This window comes from Gadus macrocephalus, chromosome 11, assembly GCF_031168955.1.
Source record: "Gadus macrocephalus chromosome 11, ASM3116895v1".
Classification (NCBI taxonomy): Eukaryota; Metazoa; Chordata; class Actinopteri; order Gadiformes; family Gadidae; genus Gadus; species Gadus macrocephalus.
Genome location: NC_082392.1, coordinates 11,012,680 through 11,031,801, shown reverse-complemented (window position 1 = coordinate 11,031,801; position 19,122 = coordinate 11,012,680). Strand labels below are relative to the sequence as shown.

The 19,122-nt window shown below is 41.7% G+C and overlaps 2 protein-coding genes across 3 annotated transcripts; one reads left to right on the top strand and one right to left on the bottom strand.

The window, feature by feature from the left end:
* The first annotated feature begins 347 nt into the window (after nucleotides 1-347).
* LOC132467254 (ubiquitin-conjugating enzyme E2 E1-like) lies at nucleotides 348-7,766 on the top strand. 2 transcript variants are annotated; one of them, XM_060064429.1, is made up of 6 exons: nucleotides 348-505; nucleotides 1,544-1,729; nucleotides 1,910-1,960; nucleotides 4,583-4,715; nucleotides 5,637-5,784; nucleotides 7,446-7,766. In XM_060064429.1, exons 2-6 carry the CDS (start codon nucleotides 1,575-1,577, stop codon nucleotides 7,541-7,543), a joined length of 585 nt encoding a protein of 194 aa, XP_059920412.1. In that variant the 5' UTR covers nucleotides 348-505; nucleotides 1,544-1,574; the 3' UTR covers nucleotides 7,544-7,766. The 2 variants fall into 2 exon arrangements, with proteins under 2 accessions (XP_059920412.1, XP_059920411.1); XM_060064428.1 differs by having other exon boundaries at nucleotides 1,889-1,960.
* Nucleotides 7,767-9,175: 1,409 nt separating this feature from the next.
* Nucleotides 9,176-15,077, bottom strand: LOC132467251 (C-type mannose receptor 2-like). The gene is made up of 6 exons (XM_060064426.1): nucleotides 14,808-15,077; nucleotides 14,545-14,592; nucleotides 12,145-12,528; nucleotides 11,545-11,871; nucleotides 11,024-11,109; nucleotides 9,176-10,716 (listed from the first exon to the last, which is right to left on the bottom strand). Exons 1-6 carry the CDS (start codon nucleotides 14,866-14,868, stop codon nucleotides 10,612-10,614), a joined length of 1,011 nt encoding a protein of 336 aa, XP_059920409.1. The 5' UTR covers nucleotides 14,869-15,077; the 3' UTR covers nucleotides 9,176-10,611.
* Between the last annotated feature and the right edge of the window lie 4,045 nt (nucleotides 15,078-19,122).

The window sequence follows — 19,122 nt, the reverse complement described above, 5'->3', positions numbered from 1 at the left end:
CGCTCGTTCTGTCTCTGCTCACTTGGTGTTTATCCTCCTGTCTACACAGGTTTAGACTTAAATACTCATACTATATAATTTTAAGCAATACAAATAAAGAGCCGTATTAACTCAAGCAATAACAATAAATCCTACAAAGTTAAGCATAAAGGCTTCGATTCTAATGGATATAAAAAAGTATAATGCATTCCTTTTCAGTCACAAAAACCTATGACCTATTTTAGTCTATTTAGTTCTTCAGGACAAATTACTTTAGAGAAGATCCTAATAAACTGCCACCAAAACGAACTTGAGTTGTATCTTTATACCACGTCGTACATAAAGCGAAGATGTTGACGGCCCCGTGTGTTTAATAATGTTTTTGCTGAAGATATCAGCTTATGTTCTAATTTGACCGCCTACCCTGGATAAGGGACTAGCCCACTGAATCCGCGGTACTTCCGTTCCGCAGCAGGCGTGAGGCACCAACCGAGACAGTGGCGGAGGTCCAGACACAATAGAGAGGGTAAGTTTCAGCCAAAATAGCACTTCAAAATGATTGTAGGTCGAATGTAAGCTATATCCCGGAACACAGAAGGGGGACATAATTATGTTTCTCCAAATATAACATTATTATACATGTGGACTTAAGCATAAGAAGCAAGTAAACAAGACGTTCCCGGTTAGTGAATCGCTCCATAAGGGGACTGACTATTTGCTGGGACGGAGCTGGTTTGGCTTATATCATCAATACATTAAGCGATGCCAACCTGCAATGACGTGACGATATCGTTTGAGCCTTATTGCGAACCATGGTATACTCAAAACTGACAGTATGACACCACCACGATTCTCTTTAAAGGTTTTGGTCAAATGTTCAACACGCCATAGTTTAAATTGTCTTCCAGGGAGTAGTCGGACCCAAGGCCTGATCGCGTTATCAGTTTGATGGCCAACCTCTGCCAGTGGACGATTCATAGTGCGACCGTGTCTCCCTCCAACGCCAATAAGTCCATCGGCTGACCAGCTGAGGTACTGGTCAGTGTTAGCAACGAATAGAATTAGCACAGTGGCAGATTAGCTTGCCAGCTAACACATCGCTGGAGAAAGCTAACTTTGGTTAGGCTAGTGATCGTTGCGTGTGGATGACCAAATAGTTATCTAGCATTGTTTTGACCCCCCCCCCCTCTACCAAACACCCGTCCGAGACCCCTGCTGGAGCCATAGCCACTCAATCATCCCATAGTCTGATCGCCACACACAGGATTCATGCAGCTGTATTTCATATAAGAGAATGGTTTCTTTAGGAACTAAAGCCGAAGAGACCCAGATTTGACTAGTCTTTCACCAGACCGGTGAAGACGAAGTCATGTCTGTAACCTATAAAAAGGATAATCCTTATTTGAATATTGTCTGACGTGTATTTTTTGGTTCATTACATCTTCAATGCATTTTGAATAAATTAACCAGGTGGATGCTTGAGGGAACCTCGATTCTCATGTGTACAGTTTGGGTCCATGTCTACATTGTTATTAAATACATGGCTCTTCAATATCATGTGTAGGTTTTTTGGCTCTTCTCCAATCCAAACCGGTATGTCGGATGAGGATTCCCGTGCCAGCACCAGCTCCTCCTCCTCGCCGTCTCCTGCTTCCATCCAGAACCGCCAGAGGGACACTCCTTGCAAGAAACGGGAAAGCAAAGCCAGCATGAGCAAGACCTCCAAGTTACTGTCCACCAGTGCCAAAAGGTAGCGCAAGCATCCCTGTTCTCAAACCTCTGCAGAATTCACCTTTTCCCTCTTCAAACATACTAGTGTTCAACTATGCATCAATTATTCAAATTAAATGTTTTATTTGTTTTCCACTTTGTTGAGCACTTTAATAATACATTGCTTGGTTTATTTAAGTGTGTTTGTCTGCGCACACAGGATTCAGAAGGAATTGGCAGACATCACACTGGACCCTCCGCCAAATTGCAGGTGGGTTAACCCCTGACCTATTGCTTTCTTTTTTCATTGGTTCATGTTGAGCTGTCTATTCAAATTTGCCGAGAAACTTTGCAGACGTGCAGTAAATGTATTGATTTTCGGAAAGGTTTGGGCCTTGATTGAGATGAGAGGTCGTGGAAAAAGGTGTGGTTTTCTGAGAATTCGTGAACTAGTTAATTTCTCACAGTGCCATGTTTCATGTTACCTTTCTGAGGTGCTGCGGAAGAAAAACTTAGCACACACATTCACCCCCACTTCCTCAATCACACCTTCATTTTGACTTGGTTACAATGCTTGCATTTGATTCTGCACTCTTCAACTAATTAGTGCAGTCAAAATTAAGTTAATCTTAAATTAAAAAAACAAAGCTGCACAATTAACGCAGCGTTGTTTACTTCCGGTGGTGGCTGACCTCTATTTGATCTACCGTCGAGAGGAACCATTGAGTAAAGAATACACACTTAGTGTGAAGGCAAGAGGGCACAGAGGATGAACATGCTTGAGGAAGGAGAGTACATCTCTCTCACACTGTTTGAGTTTAAAGAGCCAGTGAGCCTACTGTTTCAGATGGAATTCAACACTGTGTTATCCCCATGGTAATGACCCATGCCGACTTTATGATACCTGTTTAGTACCGTAGTTTTGCAAGTGTTATGAGCTTTATAAAAAGCAAGGTTGTATATGGAATCCACCACACCCCGTAGCGTTATACTACAGTTGTCCAGGAAGTGGACGAAAGACACAGTCAACCTCTGACAGCTCCACACGTCCACACACACCGCGCCACCGGTGCCCCCGGTCGTGACGTCAGACTACCTCTGAAACAAACAAAAAAAAAAACGCCATCTGCGTGCGCAGCCGAGAGGGTCTTTCCCACAATGTTATCGGTCATGTATGATTTAAAATACCCACTTTGTGTTGATTTTACATTAATTCTGTCATTTTTCATTATGAATCATGACTACTGATTACAGACGGCAATAAAAATGCTTTAATTCCCTGTAATATTTAAGAAAAAATATTTACAAAAATGTCAGGTATATACAATTTCAAATGAATGTTTATCACAACTGCACATACAAAGAATAACTTTTACTTTAGTAAGCTTTATTAAGATCACCCCTATTGATGGCGATACCATTTGAATTGCATGCTGGTTGCCAATCCTGGCTTGTCTGGTGGTGGGGAAACTAAAGTCTAACCAGCAGCAGATAGTTTGACTAATGGCTCCTGTGTGTGTGTGTGTGTGTGTGTGTGTGTGTGTGTGTGTGTGTGTGTGTGTGTGTGTGTGTGTGTGTGTGTGTGTGTGTGTGTGTGTGTGTGTGTGTGTGTGTGGGTGTTCGTGTGTGTGTGGGTGTTCGTGTGTGTGTTCTGCAGAATGATCAGACTTCTTGGAACTTCTTTCAATTATGAGGATGCAAAAGTTATTTTTGCCTGGGCAGGTCTAGCTAGTGGTTTTCCAAGTGCTCCTTTTTAACTGCATCTTTGGTATATTGTTGTTGCTACTTAGTAATTGTCTTCTAGAAGGAAGAAACTAGGAGGGGAATTATTATGGTTGTCAAAGCAGATGGACCAGAGTAAAGAGAGGATTGTGTCTTTTTTTCCATGCTGGTATTCAGTATTCTGCTTTATATTTGTAGCTAGCTTTGAGAAGTCTGTTTATTTTCTTTTTAAAATTGAGACTTAAGACTTAATTTCATCAGGTGCTCTACAGATGAACGATTCTGACTTTAAATACACTTGATTCCCCCTCCCTCCCTCCATTTTTCAGAAAAAGGTTGTGTTTTCTTGCTCTTTATTGCTTTCATTTGAACTATTTAAGGCTGTATGTCATATAGCATGGTTTGGATTACAATTGCTATCTATACATCTGGTTTAAGCTAGAGTAGGTGATTAATTTTGGAATCATGTTTTGTCATATTTGTCTAAGTATTCTTTACATCCTCCTGACATAAATCAATAAATCCGCTGACCCGGACTGAGCCGTACTCGTTTTGCCCTCGTCTTCAGTACTCCTCCGTTGGGTTACCGAGACCCCTGAAAGGGCTCTGTTGATTGGTTGACAGAATCGTCACTTCCGGGTGACGTGGGGATAAAAACAAACAAACAGTAGCCTCGAGGTATTATTCTTTACAATGAACATGTCGCGTAAAACGCTTGCTTGGGCGAACAAGGAGGTGGAGACGTTCCTCTGCATTCTTGGGGAGGAAGACGTTGTTTACGATGTTTACGTAGCTGCCGCGGCGATCGACATCCGGCCTACCATAAAGGGTACTGTCGGCGGTGGAAACGCGACCTTGGAACTGAGCTGGGCTATACCGCCCCCTCCCTCCCGGACTGAGGCGAACCGAACCGTACCGCACCCTGCAGTGGAAACGCGGCATAAGTGAGCAGGACCAGAGTTTTCCACAAGACTAGGCAGACCTATTGCTAGAGGGAGGGGCGGCCTCAAAGTCTATCCTCGTCTGCCGGGGGTCCCCACATTGCCTACCCCTGCCTTTAAATTGAATGAATCTACGTTTCCATTTCATCTTTGAATCATTGAGGGTTAATTGATTTATTATGAGTGGCGTCCTTTATAAAGGGTCGTCTGATTTGACATGTTTCCCTCAGTGCCGGGCCCAAGGGAGATAACATCTATGAGTGGCGCTCCACCATCCTGGGACCCCCGGGCTCCGTGTACGAGGGAGGAGTCTTCTTCCTGGACATCGCTTTCACGCCAGACTACCCCTTCAAACCCCCAAAGGTGAGCCTGACTTCCCCTTCCAACCCCCCAAAGTTAGCCTCAATACTAGGATTGACGCAAAAAAAACATTATTGCGTTGTTGCAATATGGCGTTGTTGCCAAGGCCACCGCAGTGGAGGGAGAATTACCGGCATAACCGCAAAGAGAACCCCCGTTATATTAACATTTGAGGTTTTCATCCTTTTTCTTCAACCTGACTTGATTTTCACGTCAAAGTTTGTCGTAGATTATATAAGGTAGGATATCATAAAGCTACATCCTCATTTGAAGTGCAGAGCCTCCCGGAACCAAGACACACAAAACGGCATCTAATTTAACTTGAATTAAAAAGATAAATTCGTGTTTTTTTTTTTTTAATTAACATGTTGACTTTCACTAATATTCTCATTGATGTTCTCGCTTAATTCTAGTAAATCTAGCTGACCTAGAAGAGACCAGTTAAAGCCATATTTTTAATTATATCAAATCGGAATCCTTAATTCAGTAATATAATGGCTTGGGCTCAACATTTGAAGAAATGCAGTCGTTTTCACAAAAACCGCTGCCTTCAGCCACCATAGCTTAGAGCATGGGAAAATTCTTAAAAGAAACAGAAAAAAAAGAAAGTAATTTTTCTCTTTTCGTACATAATTTGAAAGTTACACATGAGTTCCACTGTTCCACTCATTCTATTGTACAGCCGTTCCATTGTTTAGTTGTTGCTTTCTTGTTCACCACTAGAGGGCAGTAGTTCATTTCAGAATCATAATGCTTCCGTGACCCCATGCAAGTTCGGAGATTTAAATATCACACCTACTGAATATATTTGTGTTATACTTTTGCTTTGGTGTTTTATAGGATACCAAAACATTTTCAATAGCTACCTATTTTCTTGATCGTTTTAACACTGGTCGTTTTGACTGTTTCCTATTGTGTGTGCAGGTGACGTTTCGCACGAGGATCTACCACTGCAACATCAACAGCCAGGGGGTGATCTGTCTGGACATCCTGAAGGACAACTGGAGCCCCGCCCTCACCATCTCAAAGGTCCTGCTCTCCATCTGCTCCCTGCTCACAGACTGTAACCCAGGTAAGGGCCACCTAAACCCTGCTAAACCCACCAAGCACCGTTCTTGGAACACAATTCGCAGCGTCTCTGATCACACAGAGATGTACATATATATAATAATAACTGCGTTTATTAACTCGCGTTTATGTTGTGTTAACTTGTGTTTAAGAAGAGCCATTGAACTAAATGCTAACCAAGCACTGCACCTCTATTTGGATATCAACTGCTTTGAGTGTTGAGTCCAACAAAGTCTGAGACTTGTTTGTCAACTTATTTCAATTATATGTTACTCAGACTCAAAATACTGGGAAAGGCACTATTCAAAATAAAAGTTAAACCTCGATATCTTACGAATACTGGAGGATATTTACCTTGTTAGGGCGCACTAACTAGGCCATCTGTACCGTGCCCAAGTCCGTTTCACACCTGTACCGTGCTCAAGTCTAGATCGTTTGGCTAGTGTGAGCACACCAACCGTCAAGTACAGTTCAAATCCGCGGCCTGAGCACACTTCTGAGAGGTGTGCTCAGACCACGATACAGATGCCAATGAGCCGACACGCGCTTACGCACGGCTACGCAACCTGAGCTGGATGACGTATAGTCCATGCGACCCTTCTTTCCCATTAAACAAACATGACGGCAAGCGGTTCACGAGTGGGTTCACGTTGGTGTGATAGTGAAGTTGAGTTTTGGTTCAAAAATCCTCCGTTCGTCACGGCGCAGGCTTTCTTGGTTCACTGGAGAAGGCGGGGCTGCACACGGAGTTAGACCTCTTTAGAATAATTTGCATACTTCCGAATGTTTATATATGTGAGGCTGTAGGCTACAAACGCGATTAACTATTTTCCCATTGTAAAAACGGCAACATATTCAGCAACATATTTTGCTGATTTTTATCCCAACAAAAGCCTCGTAAGGACAGTCCCTCTGCGTCTATCTCGTAGGTCGCACTATCATTCAACGTCTTTGTTTTTAATACGATTACATCACCTTCTCTCACATTATCAGCAGCTTGCAGATTTCACTTTCTCTCCAGTTGAATCTCACGGATTTCACTTTTCTCTCCAGTTTCACTCCAATAACTGCTCATGATCATATCGCTGCGTTGTCTCTGTGGAGACAGCGCAGCAACAGCTCTACCCAAGGCCCCCCCCAAAACCACGGAGCCGTCGCATTTGCAACAGAATGAAACCCAATAAACCGCTAATGTGTGCAGGGTCCGGGAGGGTAAATTGGGATTCTAGCTCCAGCAAGCAATTTACCTCTGGCAGTGTAAACGCGCTCAGTGAGAGAGGGCTGTATCTGAGTAGAACGGCTCCAAATAAGCAACAAAGTCAGTAAAGTGTAAATTGGGTTCTCTGTGTTGTTCTACAAAGCAGCGGACGCTTGGTGATGACGTATTACGACGTGATGATGTATGTACTAGAGGCAACCGTACTCGGGCCCAGTTGGGATTGCCTAGTGTGAGCACAGGCCACCGCACAGCGGGGGCAATCGTACTTGAGCACGGTACAGGTGTGAAACGGACTTAGGCACGGTACAGATAGCCTAGTGTGAGTGCGCCTTTAAAACCCATACTGTGGAGGACTTTCTCATTGTTCCAAACCGGTGGTCTCTGCCTACTTTCACTTTCGTCTAGTATTATCCCTTACGGCTACCTCCTGTGTGTTTCCCATGCAGCCGATCCCCTCGTGGGAAGCATCGCCACCCAGTACACCACCAACAGAGCAGAACATGATCGGACGGCCAAACAGTGGACCAAGAGATACGCCACATAGACGCCTGCAGCCCAGCCGTGTGTGTGTCAGGGGAGGGAGGGGTAGAGAGGGGGGGTTTGGGGGGGTTTGGGGGGGGGGGGGGGTTGGGGTAATCCGCGTGGTTTGTGTTCAGGAATGGTTTCTATCTCAGATTTTTAGTACTTTATTGTCTGGTATATTTTTTGCTTCCTCATTAAGTTATCGCCGCAAAGTAAGGTAATAAAGAAAACCTATGGAAAGAAGAGATCTGTTTGCATCCTTATTTTCACATGTATATGTACCGCTAGTAGGTCTCTGAGATATATAATATATCTCACACTCTCTCTCTTGAGTATCTACATGAGTGTTTGAGCCAAACCGATATAATGAATAGGGAAATCATTCTGCTATGCATATGAATAATAACATAGGATAAAACTTAATTGATCCAGGGAGGTAAGTTCAGAAATGAGCCTACTCTCATCCCTTACCCAATACATTCCATGAGTTAGGTTGAACATCTTGATCCAAACCATGCATATCAGTACAGAGCGCTTAAAAGGTGCACAAGTTCTTGTGAAATTAATGCAGTAATTATTTTGCATGAATGCAAAATAAACTAATACGCCTTTTGGCCCGTCTGGTCCTTCCAGGTATTCATGAGTGCAGGGCACAACGGTGACATCGTAGGTAAATCAAAGGGTTCTCTACATAAAAGCTATACAATTCTTGGGGCAGCTGTTCATAATTCCCCTATATGGCCCTTTTCCTTCATAAACATTGTCGCAAGTTGCGCAAGATTTTAGTTATTTCCACCAGGTTACATGGAGCAAGTGTGTGTGTGTGCGTTTTTGAAGTTAGTGAATTTGTATTGACATTTATGTATGATAACAGTACAGTTCACTAATAAATCAATGCTGTATTAACAGGTTAATCTGTGGTAAATTTATTTGTAATTGATCTGCGCATTATTAAGGGGGTCATTACATTTTCAGAGGTGGCCAAGACAATTGTATCTAATTTTGAGCATGAATTCAACCTAATGGAATTATTATTTATGCATATATGTTTAGATTAAATCTAAAAATGTCAATGTTTTTAAAATCATGTTCTGTTGGGGAATGCAATTTGGTAGATTTGCAATTTTGCTAAGGTATATCTTATAAAAGCGACTAAGTCACAAACAATTATCACCAGGCACTTAGTGTCAATTTGTATAAGCAAGGCCAATATATATTCCTCTTCACCATTTGGAAATAGCTATTGGTTTATCAAAACATTTGACATTTTCAATATTTTAATCTAGTTAGAATTTTGCATGGATCTGCATAGCTTATTTGTATCTTGTATGTATGAAATATATTTGTGTGTGTGTGTGTGTGTGTGTGTGTGTGTGTGTGTGTGTGTGTGTGTGTGTGTGTGTGTGTGTGTGTGTGTGTGTGTGTGTGTGTGTGTGTGTGTGTGTGTGTGTGTGTGTGTGTGTGTGTGTGTGTGTGTGAGACCAACCATATCTACACACAATCGGGTAGAGTTCTCCTAGATGACAGCCATCATCCACGCTCACCCCCAAACATTGCTTTGCATGTTTAAAGGAGAACTTAACAATTGGAAGAAGATAAGCAAAGACAATGCTTAAAACTTTTAGGAGCACATGTGGGTGTTTCACATTTATTTGTTACATGCATTGTCGTGGAAATATCAATCATAACTATAAATATACAATCACATACAAATTATATTAACCTTGTTTATATAATTATTACATTAGAATAAACTGTATTCATTCTCCCTGTAACTTAAAACAAATCCCTTCCTTTCTTAACTGAGAGAGGTTAAGTTAATTCGTATTCAAGTTCCCACTGGAGCCAGTAAGTCTGGTTTTGTGACCAGGCCAATCGACTGACTTCTTTGTTGTGTAAACTATTTACACAACATGTCTTACAAACCTGCAGACATGACCAATATCCACCCATTGTATTACAAATTGACTTGGCCTTAGGTCACTCCCACTCCCTACCCACAATAGAAACGTTCCCTATAAGAATGTTGTTCACCTATTGTTTCATCGAATGTGTTCTTGGTAACTTTTGCTGCCAGTACTTTTCCCATGATCATGCCTTAAGATTAAATCAAATATTTCGCTGTCCGTCGTGTCCGTGAGAGAACTTTCTCTTCATTACATATACTTTAAATATATACTATATATAACAGAGACAATATATATTGATATAACTACTCTAAGTTTAACGTTGGTGATGATCTTGCGATGGGCCATGTCTTCAGATCTTCAAAACACATTGTTGTTATAGTAAGGTATTACTTGTTTTAACGTAAGGAATAAACTCTTAAATCATGAGCACAAACAAGAAAAGAATTCAACAAGGTAAGGTCTACTAAAGGTTCAACAAATGACGATAAATGGAACTGGTACATTGAACACCTGACATACAGCAAGAAAACATCCTCTTTTATCTTAACTTCAACTCCTATATTCAACAATATGTTTCATAATATGCGCTGCTCTCTCCAGCTCCTTTCTCTCTTTCTTGGCATAATTTCTACCATTTTAAATATGAAAAACCAAGTCAGTTGTGTGATACTACATTAGATTACCGCTTTATACTTTAGAGACGTAACTTAACTTCAGTGCATTGTGGTGGGGTAAGTTGAACGACTCAACTTTGCCCACAGCATGTGGCTTACGTTGTCCCACACCCACAATTTTGGAAACTTGTTTAACAATTCAGGCCAATCTTTAGCTAAATTATTCCCATGGCTTTATACCTTGGCAAATCACCAACATTCATAATATATATTTGTACGCATGGATAAAATTGCTTTGACATAGCAGTCATTATACCTGCTATATTAAAAACTTACTTTGACAAGAAAAAAAAGTTTATTGTGAAAAAAAACATACTTGCAACTTGACCATGGGTTTCTCTCCACAGCCAGACATACACGATGGGTGCTTCCTGAATTGATGGTCAAATTACAATTGTGTGTACAGGTGCATAAATATAGGGGGTGGGTCCACTTAACCACTGGCTCATCTTACCCCACTCTCCCCTACACTAATATCATGCATATATTCATAATTCATGTATTCATTATTGGTTGTCATCATTCAAGCCTGCTGGATCTAGTTTTTCTGGTGGAGCGCTCCAGCTCAGGTTGAAGTCAGTCCTCCCGGCTCTGGTCAGAGATGCAGACAGCTGAGGAGAGGAACAGGGAGAGCATATGTTCCTCTTACAGTCTTCTTTGACTTCAGTTTAACATCAATAACAGAGAGACATTTAAAGGTAAACCTGCTAAAACTGTTCATTATAAACATGACACTAGTGTATTTCATCCTGTTTCTTTTTGTATTTGTAACAATACATTCTTAAGGTCGTCATATGGGAATTTTAATGAAATCATTAAGGAAAGAGCAACTGCAAAACAAGTTACTGGTTTGGTTATGCTTTATCTATAGTTAGCATTTTGAATACAGTTTTATAAGAATGATGTCAGACGTCTTACTTGTAGAAGGATGTTATCCTTAGTGTTGTGGTTTGTCAGGTCCAAGTTAGACTCAATCATTATCTTTATTCTGCTGTATTTCCGACCTACTTTAGCCGGAACACAGGGAAGATATCAAACTTTTGACTGGAAACACCTTCATTTCTTAGGTAAATCTCCCCTTTGCCCAATGAATCACACCCTAGAACGTGTCAAGAATGACACCAGGATGACTTGGCAGCACTCTTATGATGTTTAACCAATATCTGTTAACGTGCTGATACATTGGCATTGTTCATAATCAATCAATAACGGTGACCTTTAACGGCCCGATATGCAAATTGGAACCTGTCTTTGTGTTCCTACTTTTTCTGGTGGTTATTATTACCATGTTGCATTTGTTTTCCCAAAATGCTTACTCTGACCGAAAACCCACTAAATCTTAGTAACCATAATAAACGCATGCCACAGTTACCAACATAAAACTTAAAATGATCAGAATGTAGGCTGCCGAAATGAAGCCGTATGAATATTTAATTTACCTGAGCAGATAAATGGGAACGTTGATGTGCATCCCATGTCGCTAAATCCACCTTCATACAGCCCGACACATAACTGATTATTGTTAACATTATTGGGCTCATAGCTCCACCAGGTTCTGAAGGAGCTGTTGGTCCCATCAGAAAACGTCCAGGGAACTCTGTAAAGACCAATCCAAGCAGGGGTAGTGATGTTGTACAAAACCTTTCGGTTCTCTTCTTCATTCTCTATCATGGCGAGGTCAGTGTAATTAGTACGGCAGTAACTCTTAGCTGACTCCCATGACAGCGTCTGCTCGATAAGATGGTAGGTTTTATTATTTGATGATCCTAGAGCAGAAAGAAATTGTGTTCAGCATTAACAGGCATGGCATGAAAACAACATTTTATAGTGTTTGTATCTCTGTGGGCTGCTTGAAGCTATTCGTAAAACATGCCAATTTATGCATGTTTTTCATCTTAATATACAAGATGATGTATATTTTCATGTTATAATCTCTGTCAACGATAGAAGAACTAAGCATGGTGTAGTGCTCCTGTACGTTTGTATACCTCGGTGGCTGTGTAGTGTATGCACATGTGTGGGTTTTGTTTTATTCTTACCAGAAAAACAAACAAAGGGATACAAAGCAGAACACTTGTCATCTTTCCAGGTACCATCAGTCCCAGTCGTCACACATTCCTCTTTGCCTGACCTATAGTTAGGCTCACCAGATACAAAATTCATATAACCTGACCGGCTCCGAGTCTGGGTGGACCATCTCCACGAGTTTGGGTACAAGTCCATGGTCGTCCTGTTGAAATCATTCAATCCTATCCATGACTCTGCACCTGCTGTCATATCTGACAGCTGGTTTAGGTCCTCCATGTTTGTGACACTGGCCAGGTCACCATTTCTGCTCCTGCAGTACTCCTGAGCCTCATACCAGGTTTTATCCTCTTCAACTAAAACGTATTTATTGAGTCCAGCGCCGGTGAAGCATACACCTTTGATGGATGGAAGTGTGTGTATAATTAGGTTATTAAACAAAAAGCATAAAACCTTTCATTATTCAATTGAAAATCAATTAATTTATGAATTGCTGGAAACACAAACAGAGAAATACATAGGCCTGACTAACGCCTTAAATTGATTTATTAACCAGAGATTCATATTGAATGCAGATGTTACCTGATTTGGCCGATAAACAGAGATGGTTTTAGTATTGACCTTGGTTCCTTTCGAGTCCCGTCAACCAGACTCATTTACAGACTACTTAATCTTTCCCAACTGAATAAATCTGGAACCAGTGGTGTATAAAGTACTCAAAAGCCATACTTAAGTAAAAGTACAGATACCTTACTGGAAAATTACTTAAGTAAAAGTAAAAGTCACCTTTTAGAATAGTACTTAAGTAAAAGTATTAAAGTATCTGATCTTTACTGTACTTAAGTATCAAAAGTACTTTTCTGATATTAAATGTACTTAAGTACTGAAAGTAAAAGTACAAGTAACCGTTATCGAAACTCCTCCCTATAACTGCCCTCGTCCAATCATGCCTTAGCACTAACTGGCTTGATAGATACCTCGCCAGAGATGGAATAAGAATAAATAATCTTTATAGGTTATTAGCTAGCTTGAAATATTAAATACAAATATTACCCAGCGGTGAAAGAACCTTACTAGTTTAAAATGTTGTGCTGGTGGTATTTATTTTGAGGTCGTGAAGTTTCTAATTTTTTGATTGAGACCTGTATGATTTTGCTTTGATTATTGTTGTTTCCCCTTCGTTGTTGATCTTTTTTGAAAACATCCTTCCACTGCATATTGCAGTCCATTTTGCCATGATCTGGATGCTGTCGCGGAGTTACTCCAAAAAAAAAATCACTGACACTGACAGATATCATAGCCCGACCTATTATCCCGCAAGCGCTGGTACACGTTACTTAATATTGATTTTGGTGTCATCCAGGATCGCGGATTTTCGGAAAACTTAAGTCCCTGCCCAAAAAGGGTATTTAAATTAGCTTTGTAGCAAAAATGGCACATATACAGCGTATTGAAGTGTATAAGATAGTGTTGTAATACTGCGTGTACAAACCAGCCTGATACAAATAGTAGAATTTTGATAGCCCTTGCCCTCGTCCTAGCCATGCATTTGTGTGTTGACAGTCGTAGGAGTTTTGATCGACGTAGCAACAGTAACTAAGCAAGGGGGCTTTGCGAACGTGCGCTGGGACAGCTGATTCGCCAAACAGGCTCGCAGTCTGTGTTCTACCACAGTCCCCGACGTTATCCTCATATCTCTCATGATTAATTTTTTTTTTTCTAAAGATGAGTTGATTTTGTAACGAGTAAAGAAGGTTTCAAGGGAAATGTAGTGGAGTAAAAGTATCAGTTTTCTTCGCAAAATGTAGCGAAGTAAAAGTAAAAGTACAGAGAAATATAAGTAGTAAAGTAAAGTACAAATATCCAAAAAAACTACTTAAGTACAGTAACAAAGTATTTCTACTTCGCTACTATACAACACTGTCTGGAACATATCTACACAATTTGTTTGTCAGCCGGGCTGGGCAGGCTGATATTCCCGAAAATAATACTTGGCAACTGTGTCCGCATATTCTCCACGCATTTTAAGCTACAATCATGGTGGTCAGTGGACCAGCAAATGTGAGGATGGCAGTACCAGAGTATCACCTAACTTTTGTGGCTGATTTTTATTGTTTTTATTTCTTGTTTTGCTAACTGCTAGGTTGCTGTGAGTTAATAGTTATTTTAGCTCACAAAACACTGGCAAGCTGATCAAGTTGTTGAGTAAATGTTTCATGTATGTTCAGAATTGTTATGAGACTCTAGTCGTGCTGTTATCTAAATATAAAGCACACCTCTCACCACTAGAATTTTCACTGGTCATGGTGTAACATCAGGTGTAGAAACGATAACTTTCCAATCATCAAATAGGCCTATTATAAAGTGCATATAAAGTAGCCTTCTTAAACAAAAGATTTGTCTCTCCTCCATACCTGAGAAGAGGAGGCAAATAAGCACCCTGGTGTCCATACTTGGTTTTACTGCAAAATGTAATCCAGAAAAGTGCAAATTAGATTTAGATTATTGACAAAGCCATGATACCGATCATTTTTCAATGGATTGATACAAGGTACAATGGGAAATACCACTTATAATTTTATAATTTTGGACATGATCAGTTTGTATCTAAATTACCCTGTAATTCAATTAACATGTCTTCCGCGTGTGATAATGTTCAGTGATTGTTTATACTTACATGGTAAGAATCCAAGGTTCCAGTCTGCCGTGGTCATTGTTGTTAAATAGTTGATGAGCATTGCTCAGCTTAAGTATCTGTCTTTACCCACCTTGTTACATAAAAAACGAATGAGGTCACTACCGCTTTTTATTTGAATATTTAAATAGTGCTTAACAGTTTGTATACGGATACATCGGATAAGGAGAGGTTTTGTGCTACTACGTCACCTATGTTTTCTCAAACACCCAAGAAGAGTTTAACATAAGGGAGCCAATAAGGGTAATCTTATCTGATCTGATTGTATAATGAACTATTCATGGATGGGGGATTTTACAGAAAATGCTGAAATCCGGGTTTGGGACAGTCAGCGATTTTATGTTCTATTTTTCCCAATATGGTACAATACTTATGTTTAACCATATCTAGAGTAAATATAAGACAAATCTCTTCCTCGCCCCTGCAAAGATACTTTTTTACATCTCTCTGTCAATATCTAATAGGATTGATGAAAAGATCATCTATATTGTAAATATATTGTAATTTTATCAAATTAATGTTAAGGGGATAAATTACTTTTCGAAGGTGGCAATAACAATTGTTACTTATTTCTAGCATGAATTCAACTTAATTGTATTATTATTTATGGATATTTATTTCCATAAAACCTCAGCATTTCATTGTTTTCCAAATCCTTTTCTGGTGGGGGACTGCTATTTGGTAGATTTTAAATATTGCCTATGCATGTCCATTATATTTGGTGGTAGTCCAACAAAAATGTTGGACTACCACCCTGTTCAGGCGAAAGTAACGTGGCAAGGATGGCATGCTTTAATGTTATAGACTCTCAAAATCTTGTGGAAACTGTGACACAACTAAAGCCATCCACCTGTTGCCTTGATACTTTACCTACCAACCTCTTTAAGAATGTTTTCGACTGCCTAGCAGTAGGCATATTGCAGATGGTTAACAACTCTCTCCAGTCAGGCAATTTCCCAAAAGCTTTGAAAACTGCAGTTATTAAACCCCTTTTTAAAAAGCGGAGCCTAGATGCCTCTATTATTAACAACTACAGACCAATATCAAATCTACCCCTGAGTAAAATCATTGAGAAAGTTGTCCTCCAGCAACTTAATCACTTCCTGGCATCAACTGGTTGCTATGACACCTTCCAATCACGATTTCGACCCCTGCACAGCACTGAGACCGCCCTTATTAAAGTTGTAAACGACATCTGTCTTAACACAGACTCTGGCAAAACCTCAATACTAATGCTACTTGACCTCAGTGCTGCATTCGACACTGTAGACCAGGGGTCCCCAAACTTTTCAGCACTAAGGACCGGTTTGATTCTCCAAAAAATTTCACGGACCGGTGGGGCGGGTTATGTTGCGCAGAGGTTGCCAATTTGTTGATATTTTCATATAGTGTTGTGCATGCATTCATTTAAAATAATTAGTTCCAGTTATTTATGAACAGTGAAGGTAAAAAACTCTTAAAAAAAGTATGTGAACTTGAACAAGTGAAAAATGAAAATAAATTGTATTGAAAATAAACGTAAATATATTGAACTATACTTGAAGTAACATCTATCAAGTGTAAACATGCTCAACACAAAATGTCAGTAAGGGGACTTAACACACGTTTGTGAGGCCACAGAATAGGCTACAATTCATTTTAATCAGTGGGAGCCCTGTGCTTGTTTCCCTGCAACAAGAAGGTTCCATCTGGGGGTGATGGAAGACAGTGACACCCTTAGCGTGTTTGAAATGTCCAATCGTTTGCGCAATTTTGTTTTAGTTGCAGTCATGGCCGAAAACCCGGCCTCGCATAGGTACGTGGTGGGAAATGGAAGCAACGTTTTCAGCGCTTTTACGGATATCTCGGGATATTCCGCTTTGGTTTTGATCCAAAAACCCGCCAGAGAGGTTTGCTCAAACACACTTTTAAGACCACCATCATTAGCTATTTCGATCATTTGATCTTCCTCCTGCACTGACAAGTGATTCGGGACATTGACAAATGGGTTGCGGATCCACTCATTCGTTCGCCATGGATCTTTGGAGGATGGGAAGTAACGTTTGAATACATTTGAATGCTCATCAAGGTGATCGCGCACCAGCTGCAAGAGAATGGGCCCTGCCTCAGTCTCTCCCAAAATCCCCACTAATGTTTGGAACATATCGAATACTCCCCTGTCCACTTGTCGTCCCCACAAATCAAGCTTGGCTTTAAATGCAGCAACTATATCTGCCAGTTTGAAGACAGTCGTCATTCTCCCCTCTGGAGTGTCAGGTTGAGCTGAGCTCAAAGTGTGACACTACTGTTGAACTGAACAAGTGAAGTGAGCTTAGGCTGCGTGCGAAGCCGCTGAAGCCAATACGTGTTGAGGACGGGACAGACAGACAGTTATGCCTAAGAAAATAAGTTAAGACCTTGCCAAAAATGCAAACATGTTATATGCAATCTAACAACTGCATATAGACTTATGGCATGTAAAAGAGTGACAGTATTGCGAAGTAAATTTAGTTTATTAGGTGTGCATGCATTTTGCACAAATTTAATTTAATTTTAATTTTTTTTCTAGTCATGTCGTAGCCTACTAACCTACGGCCCGGTTAGGAATGTCCGCGGCCCGGTGGTTGGGAACCGCTGTTGAAGACCATACATTACCTGGATAGGTTAGAAAACTGGGTGGGGCTTTCAGGCACTGTCTTAAATTGGTTCAGGTCCTACCTACAAAATAGGAACTACTTTGTTTCCATTGGCGACTTTGTATCAGAATCAACCAACGTGACATGTGGAGTCCCACAAGGTTCGATCTTAGGACCCTCTTTATTCAACATTTACATGCTCCCACTAGGGCAAATCATGCAAAATAACAATATTGACCATCATTGCTATGCTGATGACACGCAAATCTATGTATCGCTATCACCAAATGACTATCGGCCCATAGATCTGCTGTGCCAGTGCATTGAGCAAGTGAAAGAATGGATGTGCCGAAATTTCCTTCAACTAAATGAGGACCTCTCCTGGAACCGTGACCATATCGTGGTGGAGAGGTTTGCGTGTCCCTGTGAACCTGAGGGCTGTGTTGTCTGGAGCCTTGTGCTCCTGGTAGGGTCTCTCATGGCAGAGTGGTCTCAGGTGAGGGGCCAGACTAAGAATGGTTCAAAAACCTCAATGAATAACATAAGAAGAGGAGATGTGACCCGGCCCGGAGGAAGCCCGGGGCCCCCGTCTGGAGCCAGGCCCAGACGGAGGGCTCGATGGCGAGCGCCTGGTGGCCAGGTTTGCCACGGAGCCCGGTCGGGCATAGCCCGAACAAACTACGTGGCACCCCCCTCTCTTCATCCCATGGGCCCATCACCTGTGGGAAGACCCGTTGGGATCGGGTGCGCAGCCACATGGGTGGCAGCGAAGGTCAGGGGTCTCGACGGACCAGACCCGGGCGGCAGAAGCTGGCTCTGGGGACGTGGAACGTCACCTCGCTGTGGGGAAAGGAACCGGAGCTTGTGAGGGAGGTGGAGCGCTATCAGTTAGATCTGGTGGGGCTTACCTCAACGCACAGTCTCAGCTCTGGTACCGTACTCCTGGATAGGGGTTGGACTCTATTCTTCTCCGGAGTTGCCGAGGGCGTGAGGCGCCGGGCGGGTGTGGGGATACTCATAAATCCCTGGCTGAGCGCCGCGGTGTTGGAGTTTACCCCGGTAGACGAGAGGGTCGCCTCCCTGCGCCTAAGGGTTGTAGGGGGGAAAACTCTGACTGTTGTTTGTGCGTATGCACCAAACAGCAGTTCAGAGTACTCAGCCTTCTTGGAGACCCTGAATGGAGTCCTTTATGGGGCTCCAGTAGGGGACTCCGTAGTTCTGCTGGGAGACTTCAACGCCCATGTGGGCAACGATGGAGACACCTGGAGAGGCGTGGTGGGGAGGAACGGCCTCCCTGATCTAAACCCGAGCGGTCGTTTGTTATTGGACTTCTGTGCTAGTCATGGATTATCCATAACGAACACCATGTTCGAACATTAGGGTGCTCATAAGTGAACTTGGTACCAGAGTACCCTAGGCCGAAGATCGATGATCGATTTCGTGATCGTGTCATCTGATCTGATCTGAGGCCGCATGTTTTGGACACTCGGGTTAAGAGAGAGGCGGAACTGTCAACCGACCACCATCTGGTGGTGAGTTGGATCAGGGAATGGGGGAAATTTCCGGATAGACCTGGTAAGCCCAAACGAGTAGTGGGGGTGAATTGGGAATGTCTGGTGAATTGGGAACGTCTTCAACTCACACCTCCGGCGGAGTTTTTCTGGCATTCCTGTGGAGGTTGG

What these genes read in the sequence shown, in the direction of transcription:
- LOC132467251 (XM_060064426.1), bottom strand. Translation starts at nt 14,868, where the DNA reads ATGCTCATCAACTATTTAACAACAATGACCACGGCAGACTGGAACCTT. An exon ending in GTTCCCATTTATCTGCTCAG is followed by an intron (nt 11,110 to 11,544) that starts GTAAATTAAATA and finishes CGGCTAAAGTAG; the next exon opens with GTCGGAAATACAGCAGAATA. An exon ending in AGGATAACATCCTTCTACAA is followed by an intron (nt 10,717 to 11,023) that starts GTAAGACGTCTG and finishes TCCTCTCCTCAG; the next exon opens with CTGTCTGCATCTCTGACCAG.
- LOC132467254 (XM_060064428.1), top strand. Translation starts at nt 1,575, where the DNA reads ATGTCGGATGAGGATTCCCGTGCCAGCACCAGCTCCTCCTCCTCGCCG. An exon ending in GACCCTCCGCCAAATTGCAG is followed by an intron (nt 1,961 to 4,582) that starts GTGGGTTAACCC and finishes TGTTTCCCTCAG; the next exon opens with TGCCGGGCCCAAGGGAGATA. An exon ending in GCTCACAGACTGTAACCCAG is followed by an intron (nt 5,785 to 7,445) that starts GTAAGGGCCACC and finishes TTTCCCATGCAG; the next exon opens with CCGATCCCCTCGTGGGAAGC.